Source organism: Uloborus diversus, chromosome 6 (assembly GCF_026930045.1).
Source record: "Uloborus diversus isolate 005 chromosome 6, Udiv.v.3.1, whole genome shotgun sequence".
NCBI lineage: Eukaryota > Metazoa > Arthropoda > Arachnida > Araneae > Uloboridae > Uloborus > Uloborus diversus.
In genome coordinates, this window is record NC_072736.1 from 65,674,569 (window position 1) to 65,698,826 (window position 24,258).

Sequence of the window (24,258 nt, forward strand, 5' to 3'; positions counted from 1 at the left end):
AAAAATATTTGCAATTACATGCTAGATAGCACTTAACTTTCCTTACAGTCTCATACTTATGAAAGTCTGATTGTGGTCATATTATGGGTGAGTTTATTTTTTGGCTTATTTCTTTTGCTTTTAGTTTACAGCAGAAAAGAGCATAATTTGCTTTTAATGAGCAAATGCGACTCAAAACAAGCAATACTTTGTGATTCATAAAATTTCTATTAACTTTCAGTTCAGCTTATTTTTTCGTGAAATTTTTTTATGAACATTCTGAAGTCAATCAAAAGTTAATCATGAATCAAAAATCCAGAGAACAAGAGATGGAAGCTCTTTTTTAATTTTAAGAGAGGCATTTGAAATACACATAATTTGCATACTTTATGACTTCTAATACCTCCTAGGATATTGTAGCTCAAATTCAAGCTAAAGCAGATGAAAAAAAATCATGAAAGTGACAATGATAACAAACTGAAGAATTTCATGTGGAATAATTCTCAACATAGTTAATGGCTTTTGCTAAGCAGAAAAACTTCAAAACTTTTTAAAAGCCAAGTCTGTAAATGACCATGGTGATCGGGCCATGAGAAATTCTCGAAAATCAAGAACCCAAAAATGAAACAATAAGACACTTCAAAGCAAATTAATCAACTTCTTTGCTACTGTACAGAAATTTTTTTAAAAAAAAAGCAATAACATATGAATTTTAACAGCTTTTGTTCCACAAACATATTTTTAACAAGCACTCAGCTATAAGAAGCAAATATTCTGACTCCTTCTAGCTGGCTTGGTCATTACAAATGAGTTAGACTACATTATAAGATATTTTATTTTTTTTATAATTCAATTGCTACATGAAAAATAACATTCAGATTGAAAAAATATGAAGTTGAGTAAAATGTGATTAATTAAATAAAAAATTTAAAGAAACAAAACATTGATGTCTCAAGCCAAGCTTTTCTTTTATTGCATGAATATACCAGAGAAAGCTGACTGAGTGAGTGATAGTGAAAATGTAAAACCTAAACAGAAAGTAACAAAAGAATTATTTTAAAAATACTGTTGGGAAAAACCTTTCTTAAACATGAAAATACAAAAAACTGCAAATAAATAAAATTTAGAAATTTTACTGCTGTATTTTAAAATAAATTTATACACAGTTTATTTTTGTTCATGTGTGCTTTTTTTTCTTCTTTTCTTTTTTGGAAAAATGTCATTAATCAATATTAAATTCATAAGATTTAATTTAAGGAAAATTTCACAAATATATCTTAAGATAAATTTAAATTTATACACAGTTTATTTTACTTCAAGGATTTTTTTTTTTTTTTTTTTGGAAAAGTGTCAGTAACCAACATTAAATGCTAAAGATGAAATTTATGAGTGATAAAATTTGCTGTTCTTGAGTGTTTCTAAAACCCTAATAAATAAGTATAAAGGCAACCATGTAGACAAATAATAGTACAGCAGACCCTTCTTTTACGTGGGTTTATTTTATGCAATTTCGATTATATGCGGTTTAATATTTGTCACCTTTATTTTATTTTACTTGGATGAGTTTCAATTTTACGCGGATGCGGCAATGCAAACAGATAAAATTTTCCCCTCTTTCAAAATCCATACTCCTAAAGATTGCATATTATGCGTAATCAACAGCATTTTGGTGTGCTAATGATTGAGCTTGGGCCACTGGAGACATTTTATGCAATTGGTTCCAGAGCTCTTTCCAGAAGTAAAGTTATTAAACTCACGCAGTTCAGAACTCACTGGAAGAAGAGCTTTCAGGAGTGACAAAGGAAGCCAAAACCAACAAGTATACCAACGTCGGTGACGCACAACCAGAAACGTTCACATTGAAAATTTTGAGTCATTCCTATAGAATAGAAATGATCTTTCTGATTTGTTAGTGAAGGAAGATTCTATCGTGGAAATGACGCAAGTGATCATGGATGCGTTAATGCTCTGCAAAGAATTACAGAGAAAAATTCTTAATGACGGCCAAAAGACTATCATAGCCAGCTCTTTATAAACAGAACACGAAATTAATTTATGTTTCTTCATACATATTATGCATAAAAGTTGAGTAACACATTAAACTTATTAAAGTATAAACTTATAAGTACTTAAACTTATTATACAATTAGTCATCATTAGGATGAAGTATTTTGTTATCTATGGAACCAAATCTCTATATTACACTAGTATTAGGTCTCAATTTATGCGGTTTTGATTTACGCGGCATTTCTGTGGAATGTAACCCCTGGGTAAAACGAAGGTCTACTGTAATAAAAAGGTCGTTACCTATCAAGTCATTTAATACCAATCAACACATTTTGTTAAATTGTCATATTTCTATCTTTAAGCAAGTTATTAGATGATCAAATAGCTGTAAATGAAACTGAATATCCTGTACTCCTTTCTCTGATTCAGGCTGCTTTTTCTATATTTCTAGAAAGTAACCTGAAATTAAAAGATGAACTAATGAAAATTCAAACCTGAGATCTGAATCCATTATCTTCCGTTGCATAGATCAACGTTATAACAATTTGGTCATCTAGTTAATGCTTAACCCGTTCGGGACAAACGACGCACATTTGTGTCAGTGGCGGCTGCTTGTCCCGTCCCAATTACGCTTATGTGCGTTCTGGCATATGCTACTCAAGAGTCCGAGCGACGCTCGTATGGGTCTTGGTTTCGGAATGAAATGTTAACTATTATACGGCATTACTTATCCATGTTCCATTCAAATGATTGGCTTCGAACATTATTATTTCTCTCTTTGATGTCAGAATCCCATCAAGTGTTGGTGATTTATTGGATTTTGTTAAAGAAAATATAAACATGTGCTAGCAAGTGAAAAAGGAAACGCATACTCATTTTGAAATTGCTGTTTCTAGGTTCGATTCCATTTATAATGGTTATTCGTGGGAGATATTCTAGCAAGGGGTTTCTCTTTTAGATTCATTCGTATATCATTATCATCATTTTTATGAGGATTAAATACCTAAATTTATGACTTATCCATCTATAGATTTTTCGGGCAGCATTGAAACAACTATACACTATTTTTATTGGAATTCTTCATACAGTAGTTACTTTCTAATATCATATGCTGAAAAAGAAGGCAAAGAACTTAGACGGAGATAAGTTTGCTCAAAGCACAATAAAAGATGTAACAGTACCTATGAGTGTAAAATGCACAATGCGTATTGCTCCGTGCTTTGAAATTTTTCATCCTGCTTTAAAATATTGTCACAATATTCTTCAAGTATTTCCTAATATTAAGCGCAAATATTTTTCCTGTTTTGTACAAAAATGTTGGTTTGTTTGTTGGCAATTTTAGTTATAGTAAAAAAAATATGTTTTGTATTTTTATTGGTAAATATCAATAATTTTCATCAAATATTTTTGTTATGATTGAAATTATCAGACTTAGATAAAATGGAAAGCTTTCTGAAAAACACGAATCTTAACTGGAAAATTTCCTGCAAATAATTATTTTGCCTAACTCACCCTTGAATAAAGAATTAAATTTATATTCAATTATGAAAGAAACCAAAAAAAAAAGCTTTAAATCTTTTTTTTTTTTACAATAACATAGTTTGCTTATTTTTCCCCAACTGAAGAAAACTGCCAAAACCATTATTTTTTTCACACATGTGCTTTAAAAGGCTTTTGGGAAAAGGCTTTAACAGAAATAAACTGGGATTTTTTTTTTAAATTCCCTAAACTTTTTTTTTTTATTATTATTAACGTTAGCAGTTTGAAAAAAATTTCTGCAGAGCCAAAAATTTTCTGCGAACGCCGTTTGCGCGTTTGTCTATATTGTGCAAGACTGGAAATTATGATATATTTTAACATATATTAAAAAATGGTTTCATTTCTACCCAAAGTGTACATTTTGTCCATTATTATGTAATGCGTACTTTCTGAAATTGTGCATTAGGCTTAATGGGAGAAATTGCCCCAGCCTGTATGCAGTCATTGTGTAACAGCTGTGGTCCTGAGGAAGTGCTGTCTTCAGCGAGCTGCCATCCCAAATGGGTTAAAGGTGAAAGTATAATACTATCAAATAGTACTTTTTTAGTCAAACTGTATAATTTCATTCAAAATTTTGGTCATTAAATTACAGAGGAAGAGGAGCAGAATTAAAAAAAAAATTAACCTTCAATATCTGTAAGAGTCATCAAAGCTTTAGCAAGTCTTTTCAAAGATTTTAAAAAGAATTTTGGAACATTTTCTAAAATAACAGGATCACTACATTGTCTTTCTGCATTGTCTTCATCTATATGGGGGAAGAAAAAGTTATGAAAAGCTAAATATTTGATAATATACCACATTTTTTATAAGAACTAATATTAAAATACATATTTACAATATAATTTTAACCATTAGTATGAATGGAAAGCCGAATGCAAATTTTGTTTCTTGTTTATATGTATAAGAAACATACCTGTGATATTTCTGCAAGGGTGAAAAACTAAATATTGATCCTTGGACCAACCAGGTTATAATCTGGAGCTTTTGCCAAAAAACCGTAGTCAACTAGTAGCAAAGGACATATGTGTTATCTCTAAGCCAGACTAACGCAAGTCCAAAAATGACAATTTTCACATTATTACTACCTTATATGTATAATCGTATTCTGCATTGAGTCATCACAATGAAATTTTATAAAAAAATATTCCTTTATAATTATTTAACAGCATAAAAAAATGCGAGCCCCATCCTTTGTATGCACCAGACGAAAGTTTTTTCACTCTCCTGCAAAGTAGTAATGATGTGACTTACGTTAGTCTGGCTTTGAGGTTACAGATATTATATTCCTATGACCAGTCGTTAGAAAAACTACATTTTTTTTGTAGCGAACTACAATTACAACTACTTTGTTAGAAATAAAGTTAACTACACAACTACAACTACTTTTTTTTTTTTAATGTAGCAACTACAAACTACTTTTGAAATATAGTAGCTACTTTTCTACTTTTCAAAACGTAAATAAATAAAAAGAATACACACTAGGGTGTCCCACAAAAAATGAAAGTCGATTTTTCAAGTCGCATACCTTTTCATATTTTCCCTGTTATGCCAAAACAGTTGTGAAAAAAAAGTTTCATGTAATTTGAGTAACGGCAACCCATGCCGACTTGCATCTAAAAGTGTAAACCAGCATTTGTATGCTAGGCCAAATTGAAAAAAAAAAAAATTTAAAAACTTGAAATTTCTGTTGATAAAACGTTGCCCCCCTATCCACATGTACCATAAAAATATTTATTCAAATTAAAAAACATTTAGATATCCCACACTTGGCAAAAAATTATAATTTTCTTCAAAAAATTAATTTTTTTCTACATATCTTTTTAAAAACTGCACGTAAATTTAAGTAAAATATCAAGTTCAAAAATTATTACCGAACACATGTTCAGATCATCATTTGCAAATGAATAATAATAAAAAAAATATTTAAATTAAAAATAATTAATTAACCTTGAAAAAATCCATATCTTTGAGTACTATGTGGGACTTCAAGGTTGCAAGATAGTAAAAATTTCTATTTAATGCTAATTACCTACTTTACTGTTTATATTTTTCAGCTTGATAATTTCGTAAAATGTATCACACATTTTTAAAAATATGTATCGATGTTTTGAAGAAAATTATAAATTTTAAGCCAAGTGTGGGATACTCAAATGTTTTTCAATGAAAGTAAATGTTTTTGTTGTGAATGTGCGGGGGTATAGGGGTAATGTTTTCTCAACAGAAAATTAGAGTTTCTAAAAAAAGTTGTTTTTTTACTCGGTCTAGCATTACAAATGCTGATTTGCACTTTCAGACGGAAGTCGGCAAGGGTTGCCATTGTTCAAATCACATGAAACTTTTTTACAATTGTTTTGACTTAAAAGGAAAAATGTAAAAGGGTGTGGGACTTGAAAAATCAACTTTTGATTTTTTGCACACCCTAATTCACACATATACAGTAAGGGGATTGAACAAAAAAAGGTTTAGATTGATAAATTAGCTCATCTAAACATGGAATATTACTAAAAGGTATCTATTGTTTCTTTTTTTTTCATAAAAAATTCATTTTCATCAAATTATCATACTTTTATATAACACTGTAATGGTCGTATTCATTGTAAGCCGGCCAGTGCAATTCAATATCATCCTCTTCTATAACATTTACAGTAGCTTCTTTATTTGGTGCATACTGTACAAGCGCTAATTTTCGAGAAAATTTATTTTCCACGTGTCTGTTATAATCACAAAATTTTAAGCCTGGCGAAATATTTTTCTTTTCCGACTTTCGGTCTGTTCATACAAAATTAACAAAATTTTCATTCGCGAAATCACAGATATCTTCATTTTTGTGAAAATAAGTGCTTTTGCATTATTGGAACCGTAATCTCTATGAAATCCACGAGTTATTAGATTGGCGACTATCGCTAATTCATATAGCTTTCTTTTAAGTCAAACTCTATTCAATACAAATATTGGTGAAATATGAAAATTACTATGACAAACAAACTAATAGAGTCAAGCAGATAGAACGTATAGTACAAAATGATATGCTTGAGGTCAGCTAGTATTTTCATAAGTCTTATTTCTCATTGCTTCCACTGATGTACTGTAAAACTTGCGCCAGTCAAATTCGTTTGAACCTTCATTTTTTTTTTTAAATTTATTCAAAAGTAGTTTCTAGAAATTGCAACAAACTACTATTTTCTTGTGTTGAACTACTCACTCCACTACTTTTTTTTAAATAGTATTACGCTACACTACAAACTATTAAAAAATGTAGCTACTACAGTAGCGTCGTTACTTGTAGCGCGCTACTTCCAACCACTGCCTAAGACCATTTGTAACATGGACAAGAAAGTGCATATATAAAAAGGGATGACAAGAAGTCATGCCAGCCTAATTGGAAACATGGGGCCTTCCCGTAGGAAGGCCTGGTTCAAAATCAGAGTAGTGTGAGTCTTTCATGTTTTATGAGGGAGTGGCCTTAGCAACCAAACTGACAAGAGACCTGCTTTAGCTGTGAGCAGCCTTGTGCATAAATTAAATTCTTAAATTTTCTGAATAAAATGAATTGAATAGGGCTCGACCGATGGCATTTTTTTGGCCGATGGATCGATGCTGATTGTTCAAAGATGGCCGATTTTTTTCCTCCAAATGGTCGATTGCCGATGGCAAAAAAAAAAAAAAAAAAAAAAAAAAAATCAAACAGAGATAAATTGATAATATTGTCAGGGATTTAAAGGATCATTGATTCATTTCACTTTACTTCCTTTCTACGAATAAAGAATTGTAATCACAAAAAAAAAATACAGATTTTGACCTAAATTTCTATTTTACGATCACCCAATTTAAACTTCACAAGTTTTTTCGGCACGTTTGTACATGCATATGTACCTAAGAACATGTAGATGACCGAAATATCCATTTTGAACGCTTCCTCAGTTAATTATCGCAAATTCTCTTGTGATGTCTTCATGCGCGTAAACTTACGTCACTCAAAAAAGTTATGAAACAGTAAGTTGAAAACTCATACATACGTAGTATAATCTAAAAGTTAGAGGATAAGTTGTATAAAACCTTACCCTGAATAGTTCACATCACCGAAGCACATCTATCTACAAAATAGTCACCTTGAACGACTATGCACTTCTGCGAACGTTTGTATAGCTTTTAGAAGCGCTCCTGGAAGATATTTTTCGCTACCTCCTGTAAGGCCTCTTGTGCTGCTTGCTTTAACTTCATCGTGGGGAAGAAGGCGACTTTCATGTTGAGGATGCACGGTTTGATTGGTCAATACTCTGATATGACAAACAAATAACATAACCTTTCGTTGGACTTAGCTCTGTGTGACTTTTACCTGTTCCCAGCAAAAAAAACATTTGCATGGACGCCGCTTTCTTCCATCAGGAGAAGATAAAGCTGCATCATAGAAGGTAGCAAAAAATGGCTTCCAGGAGAGTTTCCAAAAGTTACAGGAACACTGGCAGAAGTACATAGTCCTTCAAGGTAACCTTTTGAAGGTGGATGTGCTTCTGCAATTTGAACTATTCTGGATAAGGTTTTATACAGCTTGTCCCCGAACTTTTGGATTGTACTACATACAATTTGCATAGGGTGTAGTTATACTTCTCCTTTTTTGACTGCTGTATAATGAAAGAGAAAGAACAGCTTAAAAAAAAAGGAAGAAAAACAAAGAGACTGTTTAACAACCAATTGATTGGGGTTTTTTTTAATTGAACTTATAACTAAGATTTCAGTAATATTGTAATGATGTATGGATTTAGGTACACTAAACATTTTTTTAAATATGTTTAAAAAACATTCAATTATGTTGTTAAATCATTCAAAAAAAAAATAAGAATAAAACTATGAAACCGTCAACAAATTACGCAATTAAAGTGGAACGATTGCACGTAGACATTTTTTAGTCATCAAATTAAACAAAAAAGGTAACAGATAAATTACAATACTAAATCATAATAGGAATATTTTTATACTTATTTAAAATTTATGAATAGAAAATTTTGCATTTTTCAAAAAACTAAAACAGTGACATAAATTTTTCTGAAAAAAAAAATAGCCATGAAAAGAGCGAGGTTCTTAAAACGCAGCTACAATAAACAAACTCAATATTTACACCACATTAATAACTGAATACATATACTACTTGATCTGATGTTGGCACACATAATATTGAAAAATTTGATTGTTTAGTCTTTTATGAAGCTTTACAAACAAGTTCAAATTAAATTGTTCAATTTAACAATAGTTTTTTGAAATTTAAAAAATTGCATAACAGAAAATCCTCGAAACTTTTCTATAAAAAACGAAAATAACTTATTCATTGATTTTATATAAATACATAAAAATAGTTACTTACAACAGAAAAAAATCAATCGCTATTAATGATACAAAAAAGATGGCGCATTACAAAATGGGGGGGGGGGGGGGGTCACCCTCTGATTTTGCAGTAACTCACACTTTGGCCCCAACCTCGGCCTAATTTTTTTAGTACAGAACCGCTAAAACCAATTCCTCGGAAGAGTTTCTGAATCTATTTCAAGCACTTCCGAAGAAAAAATTCAAAAGTCCCTTCGATTTCCGAATTATGTCACCATTCAAAATGCCTTTAATCAATTTCTTACATTAATGCTCTAAATTCTTTCTAAACAATAGATAAAGTTTGAAAAAAAAATCTCTAATTTTATGAATGGTGTTGGTTTTAAACAACTCAGAAGAACAACTAGAGTTTAATTTCAGAAATTGAGGGAGTGGGAGGAAGGGCACGCAAGTGTTCTCGGAAATTCAAAAAATAGTCGTAAAAATAGAGTTCAAAATAATCATAAACATTGAGCAGAAAAACCCTTTCAAAACTTGCACCCAAGTTTGTTTTGACTTGCAGTGGCGGATTTAAAATATAGCAAATGTTGCAATTGCGCGAGAGGCTCCATAACCGTAGGGGCACTGTAGGAGTTACAAAAATGCAAATGATAAATGTTTTACAACTTCTGTGAAAGAGAAATAGGGCCCCAAAATGTATTTCGACGAGCCCCAAACTTGTAACTCCGCCGAGGCAATACAGAAAAGACTGCATTACTGTGATTTATATTACAAATATCGAAAAATTAAAAATTATCGTTGGCTCAAAGGGAATCTAACAAAATGACACAAAAACCGGTTTTGCCATCTCATATTTGTTTCCATGGTCTCCAATTTGGCAATATATCACCAAATGATCGTCAGTCTGAGACGCTATATTAGTTTTGCATTGAAATAAGTAATTAATAGCCACAAAAAATGAGTAAACAGGCTTTTCAGAACACCCGATCGAAAACAAAAAGGGAAGTGAACAACTGGAACGTACGAACATCCCACATTCGAAAACTTATCCTTCTACAGTTTACCATTTTGCAATTATGACTTATAAGAGATACATACGTACATCCAGCAGCAAGAAACAACGTAATAATTAACTTGTTTGGTACCTGAATGCAGTATTAAAAACTCTTTCAGGGATGACTAAAATAGAAATTCATACTGAAATTTAGTAAACAATTTTATATGAAAACAACCTTTACTTTGTATTAAAAGGTAAAACATCAAAGGTCTTTTTTTTTTCCAAAAACATTGGCCAATTCCATCGGCTTTTCGATGTTTTTAAGGCCGATGGGCCTATGTTTCCTGAAATTTAACATCGGCCGCCGATGTAGATGGCTAAATTGTTGAACCATCGGCGCCGATGCATTGGCCAGGACGATGCATCGGTCGAGTAGTAGAATTGAACAAAATAAAGTGCATTTCAAACACAAAAAAAAAGTATCTTCTTCTTTGAAACAAAATTGGGACCAAATCAAAGCGGAACTTGCACTTTAATTTCAAAAATCCTTAATAAAATGACAATAATTTTAGACTAATTAGGACAAAGATTGAAATATCAAAACAATTTAAATAGTTTAAAAATTATAAATTCTAAGGAAAATAGGATGACTTTAACTTTTACTAGGAAAAATGCACTACAATTTCCAGATATGGTCCCTAATTCTTCCAAGGATCTGGCATGTGCATATTATTTAAACAGGAGCAAAAAGTTGAACAAAGTTGAGAAAGTGCATCAATTGAAACATTAATATGCCTACTTTTTACTTTCTGAGAATAATTTTATATAATTATACAAATGAGTGCAAAGAATAAGGTTACAGAGATTTAGATTAAAAAAATATATATGGTAATTCTCTGAAAAAGCAAGAGATTTAATTTCAAGATAGAAAAATAGTTATTTGAAAAATTTTATGAACAAGGGCACATTATACATTTGTCATTTTGCCAAATGTGATAAAATTAAAAATTTAGCAGAACAAACTCTCATTTGCATTTGACAAATATATTGGCAAACAGAAAATTCTCTGAATTTCCAAACAAACAAACACACACAAAATAAAAGATAAATTTCTTAACAATAAATAAATACAAGCCTCTCAATCCTCAGAACAATATCATAAGATTGTTAAAAAAATTGCATAAAAACATTGTTAACAAATAAAGTAGATTTGATTTTTTAAGAAAACCTTACCAACATATGATTCATAAAACTGTCGTTTATGAGCCTGAGAATTTTTACTCATAAACGCCTGTTGTTGAGTTAAATCACCTCCTAGGGCTCTAATCAAAGTATTAGCAACATGACATGAATATACATTTGTGAGGCACAAACTAAAATTCTCATGGATGAAATCAGCAAAATCTGTAAGCCAAGACATTGAGCTCATGATCAGCTTGCTTTCTTGATTGGCATCATCAGGAACAAAATCAGGATTCCAATTCTAAAAATTAAAACCAAATTCTTAACTCATAGTACACCAGTTTAACAGGAGATTACTATATTTTAATACATAGAAACTAAATTTGAATTTTTATTACATTCAACTGGACACACAACATGAGGAACACAGGCAAAACTAGTCTTCAATTTATTAAGTCTACATAAAAATACAGCTAGCACTTATTATCTTAACATTTAACATTGTCTGGCTGATTTTGTTACCACTTTAAAGTGACAATACTTGTTTTCATTTTTTGGGACATCTGCCGAGCAAATATATGACTGTATCAGGGGCATTAGAGGGGAGGGGGGGGTCCTGGGTCAGGATCCCTTCCTTGATGTGCAGATTTAAATGTTTAAAAAATAAATTTATTCTTATGTTCAAAAGATGTTTTTCATCATCTAATTAATTTTTGGTAGGGGGAGGCAGGGATAATTCGATCTCAATAAATTTAATACTATTAATTTTTTTTTTTCATTTTATAATCAACAAAAAATACCTATAGGCCTACAAATACTATAATAAAATCCCATGGTACAGTTATATTGAACAAATTTTATTTCAGAAAGTGTTTTTCAGCAATACTGAGTAACTTTCAGAAGTTACTCAGCAATTTCTTTTTAAAAACGGTTTTGATCAATATTGGAGCAATAAATTGGATTCCTCTCCTAAAATAAGTTCTAGAACGTAATTATTGGCAGTTTATTCAGACACACACATTTCACACAGACAGTCACATTTTTTCAGACCAAGCACTTGGGATACGTTGGTCCACTTTTAGAAACCCACAAAAAGGAAAACTTTTAGAAGAACTAGAAAAGCAATATTCTAGTAATAGCAACAGTAAAGTTACTGAAGGCCCAAGATGTGTTGACTCGTCATGCCAAAATATAGTTGATTTTGGCATAAATACAGCTGAAGTAGAAGTTGGACAATCTTCATATATTATTTCTGTAGCCTGTTTTTTTGTCATCATGCGAGATCTTCCTCAATTCCTGATCAATTTCATTGATTTACCCCACAATTTATAGCTTACCATGCGGGCAAATGACAAAAAATAGACACATCTTCAAAAAATTGTTTTTTCTGTCAAAAAAAAAAAAAAAAAAAAAAACGTGTTTAAAAGCACTGGACAGTTTTTTGGTTGCATTTAAAAGTTTAACTTGTGCTGTGATTGACAGAGCTGAATAGCTTGATCAGTAGAGTACTCGGCTGGTAACCAGCTGAATGAGTGTTCTGGCCTGCCCCGGCCGATATGCCAGAATTGAAAATTGAGACCAATAAATCACTCATTACATGTACACTTCCCATAAAATAAATATCTCATGCAAGGTAATAAAATTAAGAAAATGAGAACGCTTCATCCTGTAGTTAAGATGGCACTTTTTGGAAAGTTTTTTTTTTTTTTTAAAAGCTTTGGCTCCGCTCAGAAAAATAAAGCATAATGTTAGCATACATAGAAGTATCAAGTTTTAAAATTTCAGACTTCAAGGAAATATTTTTTTGTGCATAAAAAATACTTTTTTTTCATATACTGAAATGCAGATTCTTCTAATGAGTTTTTGACCCATTGTATAAATAAAAAAATTACTATTTCAAATTGAAATTATGCATTTCATAAAGTTACCCTATGAATATTTATGAAAATATGAAGGAAAGCATAAAAATTACTATCAACTTCATGAGTAAGATATGAATTTTTTTTTCATCAGCTTTCGAAAAAAAAAAAAAAAGAAGCCAGTCACATTTTGACTACATTCCAAAAACTACACTTAAAAAACATACTTAAGTCAACTGATTTTGTATTTCAACCTTTCAGTTAAATGATGAAAATGTGCTGCCATCTAAGAAATAACGGTTCAAGCAGCCTGCTTTGTCAAAAATCGTATAACTTTTCAAAAATAAAAACGCTTCTCCTCAATATCTTATCTCATGTATTATTTTTGTGGACAGTTTTTCTGTCGGTATGCGAGATCATTCTTATTTCTTGATGAAATTCGCCTCTAATTTTAAAGCTGATCATGCCGGCTAAAGACAAAAAATAGATCTACAGTCAATAAATCAATTTTTCATTCAAAAAAAAAAAAAAAAAAAAACGGTTTTTTCTTTCTGCATGGCACATTAGTTTATGAACAGCATTTGGAAGCTTAGGTTAGGAATTTGCTTGGTAGGGTGGAGAGCTGTCGCATAAGGTGGAGAGCTGTAGATGGCAAGTTCGTATCTGGGACGTAAATTCCCGTTTCAATGTTTTTTTTTTCATTAACAGAATTCTAATTCCATGTTCCAATTTTTCCAACCACTTTTCGCGAAAATAATATTACGTTTGGCATGTTTATTTTAAAAAGAAAGTACAAAAGGACCGGACCGAGTTGATTGGTTGAATTAATCCGTTTACCTTGCGTTCTCACTGACAAAACTGAGTAGCTCAATCTGAAGAGAATTCATCTGTTAACCCCAGACTAGAGTTCAAGGCCTGCCCGGACGATCAGCTAGTATTGACAAACTAGACCAATATATTACGCATTGCATGTACACTTAACATACAATAAATAACACAAGTAAGGCAATGAAATAAATGAGACGGGAATGCTTCTTGGTGTTGCAAAACCTTGATGCAGCCTGCAGTTCTTATATTTTTTTTTTCCAGCAAAATTCTAACCCAATTTTCCAATTTTTCTCCGCTGTTTACAGTGAAATCCCCCCCCCCCCCCACAATTCACCTGTTTTTCAAAACTGGATTAAGTTATTTGGTTAAACTGAAAAGTTTTTTTCGGAAGAGGGTTCAGCGATAAACTAGCTGGACTACAGTTCGGGCCCTGACCGAGCTGTCAGCTATTATAGCTAATAAAGATTAATGTCATGCATTACATGTAAGGCTAACATACAATAGATAACACATGTAAGGAAATAAAATTAATGTGACGGGAATGCTCCTTGGTGTTTCAACTTCTTTATTCAAACTAGAGTTATTATTCGGATAAGTTTAATCTTCAACAAAAAAATATCTTTGAAAAAAGTAAAAAAAGAAATAACAATGTCAAAAGGTGTTTATATATATATATATATATATATATATATATATATATATATTATTATTTTTTTTTTCTTCCTTTGTTAAAGCTTTGACTCAGTTCAGAAAACTAAGCATAAGGTAAGCTTCAATAAAAGAATTAAATTTTATAGTTCAGACCTCAAGGGAATCTTTTTTTGTGCAGAATTTTTTTTCTTTGTATGCTGAAATGTAGATTTTTCTAATAATACTGTTCGACCTTTTGCACAAATAAAAAAATATTAGGCCAAATTGAAATTCCACGTTTCACCCAGTAAACCTTTAATTGTTTATTAGAATACTAAGTAAAACACTAAAATTAATATCAACTTTGTAAGTTAGATATTATTTTCTTCCCTTTTGCTTTTGGCAAAAAGTAAAAAATCAATTCAATGTTTTAACAAATTCTATGTTTTAAGAATAATTTTAAAGTGCATCATGCTGGCTAATGACAAAACATAAACCCATGGTCTTTCCAGGCAGAATTGTATTTGCCATAACCCGTTTCTTCACATGCAAAATTACTGCTTTCTCACAAGTAAAAACTTGTGATAATATTTATGTTTGCATTGAAAATATGTAAAGCCAAAAAGTGAGCGATGTTCACAGTATCACTACCAACATTGTATTTAAAGAGGTTTTGTTACTGATGTCATCAAATTACATGCCTTCTTTTGTGCCAACAACCCTTAACTTTTTTTCTATTCTTCATACTGTCCTCTCTTTGAAATTTTCAAAGAACGGAATGACACATGAAGTGATTTGAACCACAGTGCTGCGTACCGCACGGTAACTAGTTTAATATTTGTTTTAATTTAATATATCATATTGATCTTTAACTTTTTATATGTTTTTTTTTACATTCTAAACACAAAAGATAATAAGTTAGCTAAAAATATTGGATAATATTTATCATTAAAACTGTAACAGATTCTTTTTTTTTAAGCGGAACAAAATACCCCTGGCCATGGGGAACATTGATCCACTCAACAAAGTTCTGTTAAAAATTAATCAAAAATAAATAAATAAATAAATGAACATTTAAAAAAAAGCCTACAATTATGAGAAATATGAATAAAAATCTATGACAGACAATTAAATTACTCATTTAGTTTTTTAATGAGATAAAAAATGAAAAGTAGAAAAGTGGACCGAAAGCACCCCAACTCCCCTAATGATTCTCAATGCAAAATTTAAATGAAATTCTGAGCACTTTTGTTCAAATTTTCATGGTTTAGAAGAATTTCTAAATGTATGATCTTAGGTGTGAGTGCATAGTGAGGGAGTTCTTGATAATTGAACAAACTAGATTAACAGATTTAAAATTTTTAAAAAAAAATGCAAAAACTCAGCCAAAAATTTATAAAATATTAAACAAAGAAATTTCAAAGTTTTTGAAATTAAGTTTTTAAGTGTACTGACTCAGTTTTAAACAATAGTTATCATACAACTTTGCTGTAAGATTGCTAGATTAGTATAGATAGCATATGTACACAGAGACCTTTTAATGAGTAGATAAATAGCCACACAGAAAGTTTAATTTCAACACTGTCAACTTAAACTTTCTGGAGTGGGAAAATTTTCAATTTATGGAATAAAACTCCAGAGTTTTATCGAAATGTAAAATAGTAGCATGCACACAAGCACTTCACACCTACATCAAATGGAAAGAAACATTAAAATAACAAAAAAAAAAAAAAAAAAAACCCTCGCAATATTACAATATACGTCTCCAAATTTTCCAAACCAGGCAAAATTTTCTAAATAAGGACATCTTTTGAGAGGTCACTGTGACCTCTTCTCGGGGTATTCCTGCTTGGCAGAGGGATTCACAGTAAACAGAATATGTTCAAAACAAGAAATTTTACTTGTGAGAACTTTGAACAAAACAACTGAATGAGTTAGCTTACATTAAGCTCTTCCAAGCAAACAACTGCTGTTTTTACAACATGCATAAAGAGAAAATGTTACATAAACACATACCTTGACATTTTGGAGGGAATATTTAATTAACAGTTCAGTTATATGACTTGCACTAGGATCTGTGCAAACTGTTTCCTTATCTTGAGCAAATGCAGCCATAAAACGCTGAAGTATATCTTCGTCTTTGCAAAGAGGAAGCAAAACTTCAATGCAGTGGCTGCTAACTTTGTGACAACACAGTTCCACTTCCTTGTTTTCACTTTCTTTAAGAACATTTTGGGAAAATAACTCTAAAAAAAAATGTATATGTAATACACATACCGTAAAAGTACTTATTTTCGAGAACTATAATTTTCATCAAAATTAAGACATCGTCGATGTTGCGAATTTTATATGTAAGTACCAAAGTCTTTTAGCTCTTGGTATGAAGAGCTATAAGAAAAATATTTCATGATTATCAAATTTTTGCAACTACGACAGGCTAGCAAAAATCAAGAAAAATCAAAGTTCAACAAAAATTCATGTTTTTAGTTATTACATAGTACTTTTAAAAAATAAAACGACTTTAAATCAGGGTTGGGTTTTTGCCATCCAAAACTGTCTACAACTGTCCAAAAGTGTCTTAAACTGTCCAAAAGTATGCTAAAGCTAAAGGGGTATAATCTAACTAATACGTGTTTACTGCTATATTTGTAACGCATAAATACAAATATTAATGAGGTTTAATTAATGAGTATTTGATAATATATTTTTGCCAAAATGTTGATTTAAAAAATATTTTACTTAAAATAAATTGCCAATAACTCTATCACATAAAAAGTTCCTTATGTAACAGTTGGTAGAGTTATGAAAGGAAATTCACAACACTACAAGACAACTTGTTTCAGTTCCATTTATAACTCAAAGGAATGTTATTACATGTCCAATATTAAGGTGCAAAAAAAAAAAAAAATCCTTATTTTTTTACGTTTTTTGCAACTAATTTTTACAGGATGGTTAAATAAAATTTATTTTTCAAATCATAGATTAAAGAACAATAAATTGATGATTAAATATATGCAACAATATTTTAAATTTGTGCTGTTTCTTTTTTTAGTTCATACTTTTAATATAATACATTCTGTAACTACAAAAAATTGTAATTTACTGATTTTAAGTCAAAACTTGCACAATATTTTGAACACTTTGTTTTGTACACATGCTTAAATGTTGGAAAATTTGGTTGCTATTATGGGGAAAAAAACTCATACCTATAAATTGATTTTTAATGAAGAATTCAACTTATATGTAACTACATTAAAATCAGCTGTATAAATAAGTTACATGTATATATATTTAACTTTAATGTTCACATTAGATAAATATTAAAATTAAAAACATAACTTTGACACATTTTGTTCTATTTTTTGATAAACAACTAAATGTTAAAATTCGAAAAAAATATTTAAGTATCTCTTCCTTTTTTCTCTTACTTTAATATTAAAGTGGTACTTGCAGGCATTCTACACCAAATTAAAATGCTAATCACGATATCTCACCACAAAATAAAACAGTATATACAGACTGATACTCATTTACCACCTAACTATTCGACACGAGGCCAATAGTTCATTGGCGAAGTCTACATTGTGTAAAAATTTAGAGACAATTGAAAAAACTGGCAAAGATACCAATTACATAAATCTTCCCTTGTTATTTGTAGGTGCCCTTGGATTGACAGGTTACACATTTACACCCTAGCAGAACAGCTACTAAATACAATAAGAGCACGCAAGTTAACCAATTTGTCACCAAACTACGGTAACTTCAGATTTTAAAACATTTTCAAACCTTTGGAATCGTCATTTAGGCATTTCTTTAGCTCTTTAAGAATCCTTTCATAATACACAATAGATTCTGTTATGTCGGAATTTTTCTTTTTAGATTCAGGCGATCTGTTTTTTATCCCAGTTTGTATTTCTGAGAATTGGGATACATTTTCTTCTTTTTTGAACCTTTTTCGTCCCCGGTAATCCTGAGAATCATTAGTCCATGATTCCGACGGCTGTTCAGAATCATTATATTTTGTTTTCTTAATTTTTTTCATATTAGAAACGCACGATTCTACTGTTTATGTTGTCTGCACGTTTCCCAAGGGGTTTTTGCCGATTGAAGGAATGCCTGAGGGGCTGCCGTTCTTTCCCCCGTTCCTCCCCCCCCTCCTGCTCGTTATCTGAGCGCTATAGCAACCTTTAGCTTACGGAAGAAGGAAGAAGCCAATGTTAACTTTTTCGCCAAGTTTGCACGTGTTATTGATATAGTGTGGATTATACCGATAGATTAGGCCTATATGGATGGTGACGAAGGGTGGAATTTTGCAGTTGCTTTTGTGAATAATTAAACAGGATTATAGTTTTAAGTTTTTAATAGTTTCTTGTATGAATTATGTTGTTTTTTTGAGTTTTCTTCGAAACATTTCATCAGATTGAGGTGGGATGCCGTGGAGATATTTACGCCGTGTAAGTAAAATTTTGGATTTTAGCTGTTAATTTGTGATAACATGATTAGTAAGTAATATGTTCAATGAATTTGTTTGCAAGATAATTATTTGCTGACATTTAATTTGTTTGCAAGATTTTATATGTGACTTAATAAATCGTTCAATGCTGTTCCAGATTTAAACTTTTTCAGGGAATAATTTTATTTCGTTCCGCATAGATGTGTAGTCTATATGATAACAAGAATTAAATTTAAGTAATTTATACTAAGTGTGTAGTTTTAAGTAATACGTGCAGGTAGATTGCTAAGTTTTTGTTATTAGTGCCTTTCCTTTTGCATAATACAAACGCTTTTAACTGAGATCTGCATTTTCTATGAAAATAACACAGGTTGTAGGTCCAAACTAAGTATTATTTATTCTAAAAGTAATGTGATGAGCAATTATTTGTACAGTTGAGCTTATTTAGCGCTCTCTTTTTCTGCATTTCTCTTTTAGTTTTTTATTGTTAATACGAATCCATTTAGGAATTTTTATAAAAATGCTCCTAGTTAGTTCAAAATTTTTTTATCATGTTTCATTTAAGTCCACTGCATAAATTGACTGATTAAAGCTTCTGATTGTTTGTTATGGTGCAAGTTAAACCTGTATAGAAATTTTTTTTTATCTTGCATTGCTTATATTTGTATCCTGTGTTTTTATTAAATTTTAATGTCGTAGAACCAGAGTTTCCTGAAAAATGGCTATTTCCCTGAATTTTTCATCAATTTCCCTAATACAGTCAAACCTTAATATATCGAAATCCCAGCAAATTTCCATATCTATTACATGGAAAGTTTGTTTCTATACATCGAAAAAGTCTCTATGTAGTATCCAAAAAAAACTGAGATATTCGTAGATTTTTTTTCCAGTTCCGACTGTTTGTCTTATGAAAAATGAAGGATGGTGGAAAGAATTATGTTCACTATAAGTTCATACGCAACTCAGAAAGAATTTGGGGTTCAGGGATTGTGTAGATAGGTCGTTGTTCCATTATCTTAAATTCCCTCAAGTTCATCTTAAATCTTAGTTGCAACCAGTAATACAGTATACTCAGTTTTAAGTCGCCCCTTTTGTCTGTTAATTATCATTCCTAGTCCTTTTAGCTTCGGTGAAAATCATTCAAGTTAAGTAAATTGATTTTTTCTTCCATTACATTGTCATAACGAAAGTCCCTTGATGTTGCGCATCAAGTTGAATTACCGAAGAATTAGGATGTATGAAGAGGCCGAAATGTCATTCTTAGAAAATTTAGTATTTCCACAAGCAGAGGGCCTGCTATTATGAAAATTCGGAAAGCTGTAATAATGACTTTAAAGTTACTTTTTAGAAACTATGCAGTAAGGTACTCAGTAGATAATGAATTTTTTTGATTATCTCATTTAATCGAATGCTTGTATCAATTAGAAATTGAGCTTCACACAACAATTAGCTTTATTTTTAATGCTTTAGGAGATTTTTATGATAAACTAAGATTGTTTCGATATATTGAATTTCCCCTGGCAATTTGCTACTTCAATATATGTCTGACCGACTGTAGTATCTTGCTACACATAAAACTAAATTTCCTTGCCATAGCTGCCAACACTACGGATTTGCTGGGGAGATTCCTGGAGTTTGATACCTTCTCCCAACTTTCTAATATAACAAATATCTCTCAAATTTTCATCAAAACAACGAAATTCCCTGAACATGGGATTGTAGTATTTATTAGAGCTTTTTCATTTGGTTCTAAAATAATTTAATGTTTTCAATACAAAGTTCTACATATCTCGAATGTACTCCTTTTAAGTCAAAGATTGTTTTGCTTTGAACTTATTGCTTTGCGTATCGATTTGTATGAAAGGGTTTATTTACAATATTTCATGCGCACAGTGTAGTTCGATTGCTGGAAAAGTAGCCAAAAGTCGCCTTTTTGTTGTGTGTGACGACAAAGTTTGGCTAATCATTAAGAGGCATCTTTGTTGATGAGGACTGGGCAGACATGAAAGTTTGCTTGAATATCGAGAAAGAAGTAAATAGGTGTGAGTCCTTGTTCTGCAGAGCGATTATGGAAGCTTTTCTTTGAGAGTCTATTTGTGCAGATTCTAACGAAGATGATGTTGAGAAATCTGTACCACCTCCAACTAATCGGCAAGTATCAGATTTTCTAATATTTTACTGCTGTAAATTGAAAATTCCAAAAGGGTGGAAAAGTCGAATTGTGTTTACAAGCTCAAGGACTTTTTAAGATACAATGTTTTTTAGTAAGCAGTCAAAAATAACTTTTTGCTTCGAAGTTTTTTTTTTAATTTTCTGTGACGATATTTTTTGAGGTACTAAAACTTGATTTTGTCCAAACGATAGGTGTTATAGTCTATTGTGCACTATATTCCCGGAAAAAACTGATATGGGGGGGGACAAATTTCAATAACTCAAACTGCCAAATCTTATTAAGTAACTTTAAACAATTTGCCTTTTGTTCCTTTCCCCTGCACTTTAAGATTATTAAGGGCCAACTGTATTTACGTTTATTGTTATTCTTTTTACTGGAAGTATATCTTAATAATAATAAACATAAAGAGTAAAATTTGGTCAGGTCACCAGAAGGTGAATACATTTTTTCCAAACCTTCAATGCGAGCCACAATTTCCCAAACCGAGTTTACGGCTCCTATTTTTAGATTTGAAATGCATGAGACAGTTTTTTTTTTAAAGAAAAAATCAGATCAAAAGACTATATCTATTCAGATTTTAATCCATTTCATTAAAAAAAGGTATCGTTAGAATGGGGAAAATCTCGAGTTTCACAGAGTTGCTGACAGGTAGCGCTAACTCTTCCTTCGCCCACCATTTCAGTGTTTGAAAAGGGCGACTGCATCCCAAAAATCATAGTGTCTACATTTCACGAAATGCGAGCCCGTAACAACTGTTCAGTTTGATTTTCGTCAAAAATACCCTGGTGTTGAATCTCCTCCCCCAACAAGCATTAGAAGATGGTATGGGTTGTTGTGTAAGCAATCGATGCAAACATGCTTGCAAAAGAACGCCCTGTACAGTTAAAATTAGTCAGCCTTGACATCTAGCATATGAAGATAAATTCCCCAATGCATATATTTTTTATTAGTTAGGATTATAATTATTTTAACTCCAGCATCCCAAAATGTAGGGAAAAATATCCCTTTGATCTAGTTAGGGGCTTTCAAAAAATATATTTTGCACCCTGAAACACACAATAGAGCAGCGACAATTTCGATTTTAGTCATCTTTACAAGTGCATAACAAATATTAGCTTTATTTATCTTAATGTTTGATTTATAAAAATTTCTATGTTGTGTGACTTGCAGTCAAGCTTTCCTGCGGTAAATTTGTGTCCAAGCAAATCTCTCAATATACAAGCATCTTTGTTCTAGGCTCAATAAGTTTTATCCCAATTGCTGCTCTATGAACACTCAAAATTTTTAATACACTGAAAAACCCTTGAAGTCCTAAACTACTCATGTATGCAACATTTAAAATAATTAAATGATTGTTCTAATCATTAAGGTTCAATGACTTCAAAATTCATCTTTAGAAAAATTGTTTAAATGATGATTAAAATGTTTCTTTGTATTGATCCTATCTAAATAAAATGAGCCAAAAAAAAAAAAAAGAAAACACACACACACACAGCTTGAAAGATTTTGTGTGAAAAAACTAAAAATAGAATGGAAATTTGCTTTAGTTATCCAATAATTCAACCAACCTGAGTTATAACTAGAAAAAATCGCTGCATTAAGAAATTGACTTACCTCTTTCCAATCCTTCGGCCAGGCTTTAATTGAAGTGTGTTGTACATCCAGCAGAAGTAATTCGGGGTTTATGTGTTTTAGGAAGAAATGTTTTAAATTTTATTTTGTGTTTGATTTAATACATTGGTAGCTGTAATGTAAATTTTATTCTGATAGGTAAGTTTGTATAATAATGGGTGGAAAAGATTTAGACGTTGCTTGTACTAGTGTTGCTGTATTTCTGTGTATTAATATATTTTTTAAAAAGTAAATTAAAATTATATATTGCTTTCAATTCTGGATAAGCTAGGGCCTTTCCAGTTTTTTGTATCCTACCATGTGGCCTGTGTAGCAGTTAACAGTTAAAATTGTTTATAGTTAATTTCAACTGCTATTTGAATCTTAAATAAAATGTATTTCTTTAAAAAAATACCCAAAAGCTCAGAATTAGTTTATAAATTATAATAAAACTAGGTGTTTAGTGTAAAATGCATTTACACTTACATATGCAATTATAAAATAATTACTTTGGAGCTATGCGTTCTGTTAATTCTAACTTAACTGTGACCATGAGCTAAATATATTCTAAACAAATTTTAAAATATTCATATCTATAAATATATATTTTCATGATCAAACATGTGGCAGATAAATTGTCTATTTAATTTGTGCTATAATTTCATGCAAAAAAAAAAAAAATTTACTTTTGAAAACTAACATAAATAAAATGTAAACAAAGCTTGATATTACTCAAAAACTCAACATTAAATTTTCCACACATTGGCTAATTATGCAAAATATGTTTCCTAATACATTTCTGATGTTTTTTATTTTGTTTAAATCCTTAAATTTAAGATAGTACATTTTTTGAGTTTTACATATTATGTAGCACAAAAACAGCATTTACCTCTTTACATACTTATTAAAACTTTTCTGGTTATTTTTGATATTTAAATGAGTTGATGACAATGAGGTTAATGTATTATGTAAGGTAATGAAGTTATACTTTGAATGCTGGATAATCTTTGTCCTTTTTTTTTTTTTTTCAATTTTCTGTACCCTAGCATGTGGCTAACCTGTGTAGCAGTTAACAGCTAAAATTGTTTACAGTTAAGTTCAACTGAAATTAAAATATTAAATGAAATGTATTTCTTAAAACAATCTACCTAAAATCTCTGAATTGTTTATAAATGATAATAAAACAAGGTTTTTAGTGTAAAATGCATTTACACATATGTAATTAGAAAATAATTACTTATTAGCTATGTGCTCTGTTAATTCTAACTGAAATGTGACCATGAGCTAAATTTTGTAAAAGCATTTAAAAATATGCATATCTATAAATATATATTCATAATTGAACATGTGGCAGATAAATTGTCTATTTATTTGTGCAATAATTTCATGCAAAAAATGTTACTTACTTAAAAAGAATAACCTAAATGAAATGTAAACAAAGCATGATATTACTCAAAAACACAACATTAAATTTTCGACAAGTTAGCTAATCATGCAGAATATGTTTTCTAATGCATTTCTGATGTTTTTTATTTTGTTTAAATTAAAAACATTATTTGAGTTTTACATGGTAGTTAACTTGTGCCATACTATGTAGCACATAAACACCATTTACCTCTTTATATGTTTATAAACACTTTTCTGATAATTTTTAATATTTAAATGAGTTGGTGATAATGAA

General features: G+C 30.6%; 1 protein-coding gene across 1 annotated transcript in view; it reads right to left on the reverse strand.

Annotated features, from left to right (window-relative positions):
- The window catches only part of LOC129224378 (uncharacterized), a 54,426-nt gene extending 36,011 nt beyond the window's left edge, over positions 1-18,415 (reverse strand). Inside the window, exons 1-4 of the mRNA XM_054858821.1 lie at positions 18,127-18,415; positions 16,357-16,586; positions 11,075-11,324; positions 4,151-4,270 (exon numbers count right to left, since the gene is read on the reverse strand). Of these exons, the coding sequence (XP_054714796.1) occupies positions 4,151-4,270; positions 11,075-11,324; positions 16,357-16,586; positions 18,127-18,382 (856 nt within the window). The 5' untranslated portion in view covers positions 18,383-18,415. The remainder of the gene's footprint in view (positions 1-4,150; positions 4,271-11,074; positions 11,325-16,356; positions 16,587-18,126) is intronic.
- Between the last annotated feature and the right edge of the window lie 5,843 nt (positions 18,416-24,258).